At 42.2% G+C, this 5217-nt stretch overlaps 1 protein-coding gene across 3 annotated transcripts in view; it reads right to left on the reverse strand.

Annotated features, from left to right (window-relative positions):
* The window catches only part of LOC107295098 (transformer-2 protein homolog alpha), an 82282-nt gene that overhangs the window by 48967 nt on the left and 28098 nt on the right, over window positions 1–5217 (reverse strand). For 2 of the 3 annotated variants that reach the window (XM_015824411.1, XM_015824395.1), the window contains exons 2-3: window positions 1692–1825; window positions 1004–1172 (exon numbers count right to left, since the gene is read on the reverse strand). In XM_015824411.1, coding sequence (XP_015679897.1) covers window positions 1004–1172; window positions 1692–1825 — 303 coding nt within the window. The remainder of the gene's footprint in view (window positions 1–1003; window positions 1173–1691; window positions 1826–5217) is intronic. The other variant, XM_015824403.1, reaches the window with a different exon arrangement.

Here is a 5217-nt window from a genome sequence, read left to right on the forward strand (position 1 = left end):
TGCAATTCCCACCCCCAATAAGCTGTCATAAATCACATTCTCCAATTAGCCTAAAACGCAGGCTTTCTACCCAGGTCTTCAGCCCGCCAAAATGTTATCAGTTCATCCTTGGGTTCCCACAAAGCAGCGTTATTATTATGGCTAGCTGAGCTCGAGCATTTATCCCACCCCCCACCCCGGCACCTAATTTCTAAATACCAGAAAAAGTGTGTTAAAAGCAAAGAGAAAATGGCTGCAATTTTCATCAGTTGTCAGAGCAGGAACATCCAATGTTTACAGCGTTGACACCTTTTAGGGTTAAAAAATCTGAAATAATATATGGAATTCTTTTAATATAAATTATGAGTTTATAAAGATTGAGTAAATAGAAACATATATTATTCCCCACAGCAAGGAGAAGCAGAGATGTGTAAATTGATACTTTTATCCAAAGAAAAGAATATATTTGATTTTGTTTCTATTTGGAAATTGCTTCTGGATTTTGTGCTTGCAATGGAAAAAAATGAAACTTTGATGTTGTTTTTGTTGATTAGATAGGTTTGTTGTCTGTTGTGTAAAAGTAAAAAGTTGAGGTTGTAATGTTGTTATCTTCTACTGTGCTAAAGAGACTTGGAATCAGTGCCTTTTTCTTTCCTTTTCCCTCTTCACTCCATTTTCTCTTCCCCCCCCCCCAGTTTTCTATTACTTTTTTAAACTTCTCTTTGTATTTTATACTTTGATAAACTAATAAAAATGCATTATAAAAAAGGAGCTTCTGGTAAATTAAAATGAATGCCACTAGGCCTAGAACAGGGGTAGGGAACCTTGGCTCTTTTATGACTTGTGGACTGGTTCAGGAATTCTGGGTATTGAAGTCCACAAGTCATAAAAGAGCCAAGGTTCCCTACCCCTGGTCTAGAAAGTAGAAAACGTTAACGCTTGTCCTTTTTTCTTGTCTACAAAAATTGTGTTATAGCCAACCAACTTTAATTAATGGAAAATCATAATATCCCTACAAGCTTACACTACATACTCTGCTGCCAGTGTGCCTTCTTCGGTTAGACATTGGAGAGTGGCTGCGGCTCCTTCGTCGCCGATATTCTGGGGTATATGATCTACTTCGTGATCGCCGCCTGTGAGAATGGGATCTAGAGCGAGTGTATCGCCTGTGAGAATGTCTTCTGGATCTAGACCTTTAAATGGTAAAAATATAGTTCCATACAAGAACTGCAATAGACCATCAAAATAAATATTAAAAGTTATTAGTGACAGTTTAAAACAACTGAAGGCATTTACATATCAACTGGCCAAAATTTAGGACATTCAGGTTGTCATTTTTCAAAACTAACATGCAACGTTTTTCAGGATAAGATCTGCACTTTGAGCGACATGCTGTAGTCACATATGGAGGAAGTCCCCCCCCGCCAAATTCCAACCCTCACCTACCCTGAAACACATTTGTTAAATTTTGTAAAAGGCAAGGAAATGAAATATTACTACAGGTCTTAAAATTCTGAACTGGAGCAGTAAACTGCAGAAAGACTCCCAAAGCTGCATGACCACTGGAACCCCATTCTAGAAGGTACAAAATGAGAGGAAATTCATGTAGTTTTATTTGGGAAACAATTTGTCATGGAAACCTTTGAATTTCTGTTCAACCAACAATCATACAAGTTTAACATATTCAAGTTTTTAACAAATAACACACATACCTGGATTTCGATCTTGATTGTGAATGTGATTCAGAATGTTTAGAAGCTCTTGATGGGCTACGAGATCCTGACCTGCTCTCAGATTTTACACAAGCAGGACTTTCAGCTGGAGATTTTGACTGGGAGCGTGACTCCTAATGAAAGAAGTAGTATTAAAAATGGTATTGGTTGCACAAATGCCTACCTTCTTTTGTTAAAAGTAACTATATATTATTGAGTGTGCCTGAAAAATAAACGGTTAGGAAATACCCTCCAGGACTATATTCACTTTAACCCACTGTTAACACTGTGAAATTTCCTCAAACAATTCCCTATTAAACCAGATGACCAATGCTCTATTAACTAAGTAATCATGCAAATTCATCTACAACTTGATCATACAGACACTGGAACGTAAACCATACATTTACTTAACCTAGGACCCATTCATTCTTCCAGATTCTTTTAATTCTACTTCACTCTTGCTTTCTACTTTTCTTCATTCTTCATTGAGTTTTTCATTTTTCATACTTCTTGTATTCTTCCCCAATTCAAACAATTCATTATAGCCTTAAAAATATTCAAGTGCTTCTATCTGACCAATCTTCTGTTCAATTTTTTCCCCCATTCAATTTTAATTTTCTGATCTTTAACACTTTTCATTAGCCTTCTTTTATCTTGATTTATCTTCCACATTCTTGGAAAAAATTCTTCCATTTCTTCACGAACATTAACCTTAATGGAAAAAGAACATTTAGTATATTTAAGCACGTGGGGATTATAAAACCCTGCTGGAGTCTCAGAATTTTACCTACTAAAATGGAATAGTCAGCAGGTGAAATGCAAATAACTAGTTTATAAAAGCAATTTTAAAAAATATTTTAACTGATATAATCATACAGGCTCTACTAATGAATCCGATTCCCTTGCAGTATTTCCCAAATATTCTGCACCTATTCTGCTCCCTAACTTCAGAAACTTTTCAAGTCTGTAATATATATCTATATCTGTTTATATCTACACACACACACACACACACACACAGAGAGAGAGAGAGTTTTAAGTAATACACTTGCCTGAAGTTTTTTTAAAGAACAGGATCTCATGTCTTACTACAAATTTAGTTACTTTTACTTACTACAAATATATACTAAGAAGCATACAGTAAGTGATGGTTGTTCAAGTCCCAAATCTGTACTGAAAATGCAAATTTGATTGACTTCTTTGGATTCTGGCCATAGAAGCTACCTCAGTTTTATAAATCCAACGATTTACATCTATCACTAAGCGTGATTCTTTTATTCAAAAGTTACAAAATATTTGTACAGTAAAATAAAAACAAAGGCAAACTATTTGTTCAACAGAAGTTAAATACGGTTTAATAGCACTGCTAAACGAGTTAATTACCTGACTCGGATGTCTACTTTGTACTCCATCAGAAGAAATATATCAAACAAGGCAATATAGAAAGAGCAAGCATACTGTATATATTAGAGCAGTGACGGCGAACCTTTTAGAGACCGAGTGCCCAAACTGCAACCCAAAACCAACTTATCGCCGGGTGCCGGGTGGGCGTGGCCCACTGGCTGGGTGTGGCTGCAGTGGTCACGGCAGACTGGGTGGGCGTGGCCACCTCAATGTTGCTCGTGGGGACGCCTGTGGGGGCCGGGCAGGGTTGAGGGAGATCCAGGGGGTCTCTGGCGGGTGGGGCAGTGGGCAGGACGCTCGTCCTGCGGGGTGAGGCGAGGCGAGGCAGGGGACAGGGCGGGGGTTAGGGTTAGGCCGCCGCTGCTTTCCCCCCAGGACGGAGCGCCCCAAGATGCTTGACAGAAAACACCCCCTTCCCGCCCCCAATCGGACCCATGCAACACCTTCTTTCCAGCTCTGACGCGGTCCTCCATCACTGTTCTGTCCCAGCTTACGTATGTCCTTGTTACTTCACAAAGACAACCCCTCTTTTAAAAGTAGACTGGAAAATAAACCCTTTTTATTTGAGTTACAGACCTGATAATTGTCCCAGAAAACAAAAGCAACAGAACACTTTTCCAATGGAGACCTTGTCCAAAAGCAAAATGGAGCACGAGTCAAACAGGAAATAACTCACAGGGAAAATAAACAGACCATGATCTCTTGACTCTGAAGTTCTTTGCAAACGGTTGCCTCCAGCAACCAGCCCTGCCCACACATTCCCTTTTGGTTACGCAGCCCCCAAGGCGTGGCTTCTCACTGCTTTCTCCTACTCCCCTGAAGTCGCCCCACTGCCTCCCTCTGTCCTACTCATGTGACCTGTCTACGTTTACGAGCGTCTCTGAGGTATTCCAGCTGTGCGTCCTCCGAGTCCGACTCAGCTTCCCAGCACAGCTGGCTCTCAGCTTGATCACGAGTGGAAGGACTAGCCTCTTCATTAGTTTGTAAGTCCTGCAGCTCATCAGAGCCTCTCTCCGACTCTGATGGCTCTCCAGGCCCCTTCTCCTCCTCCTCCTGATTCCCCAGACTCCACTACCTGCCACTACCGTGCCAGCCTCATAGGCTGGCACGGAATCACAACAATCACTTCCTCTGCCGCCGTGTGGGACTAAAAAAAAAGTTCAATCAATCAATTCCAAATTTGCGAGATCTTTTTTTTCTCGCAAGAAGTTGAAATTGATTGATTGGGCAGGGTTGGGGGAGATCCAGAGAGTGGTGGGAATGTATCGTTCAGTTTGGCGAACCGGTTGTTAAATGGCACTTGAAAAAATTGGTGGGTCTGATGGCGTGCTCTACCACCTCTGCTCGAGCTTGCTAGCCGGCTGTTTTGCCTCTTTTGTGCTGGGCGGGCCAGGCCTCTGGGCAGTGGCGGCAGCCTAATGGACCTGCGCGAGCTGCTGGCAGCACCGGCTCGAGAGACGGGGGGAGGGGGAGGCAGGCGGTGCAGATTCCCTGTGCATGAGACTGGGATTTTTTCCCTGCTATTGGATTTTCACTACCAGACTGTTTAACTTGATGCAGAAAGGGAAGGATTTGCATTCTGCATCAAGTAAACTTTTAAGAAGTTAAAGAGTCTGGCAGCGAAAATCCTCCACCTTATGTGGGACCTGGGTTTTTTCTCCGCTCCCCTTAGCTTTTCGCTGCCAGACTGCCTTACCTGGCCGGCTGGCTGGCACAAAACCTCACCGCTCTTCTTCTCCTCCTCCTCCTCCCCCCGCCACTCAAGCGGCCCCCAGCGGCTTGGGTGCCTTTGCTCCATCCGAGTTGGAAGCAAGCGAAGGCGCAGCAGTGGGATTGCTCTCAATAAGGTGGGCACACACAGGCCAGCAGCGCACCCGGCTCTTATTGTTTTTATTTATTTATTTATTTATTTAATTTATGCCCCGCCCTTCTCCTCATGGGACTCAGGGCGGCTAACAGCCTCATAAAAACTACAATACAAATACAATAATTAAAAGCCGAATTAAAAAGAAATATTTAAACAGGCCGATCATTAAAATTATCCTTAAAAATCCCCTAAAAAACCCCGCTAAAATTCCCTAGGCCAGACCCGCTTGTTGGAAAAGCCATGTCTTTAGGG

Source organism: Protobothrops mucrosquamatus, unplaced genomic scaffold, assembly GCF_001527695.2.
Source record: "Protobothrops mucrosquamatus isolate PMUCROS unplaced genomic scaffold, P.Mucros_1.0 scaffold_188, whole genome shotgun sequence".
Taxonomy (NCBI): domain Eukaryota; kingdom Metazoa; phylum Chordata; class Lepidosauria; order Squamata; family Viperidae; genus Protobothrops; species Protobothrops mucrosquamatus.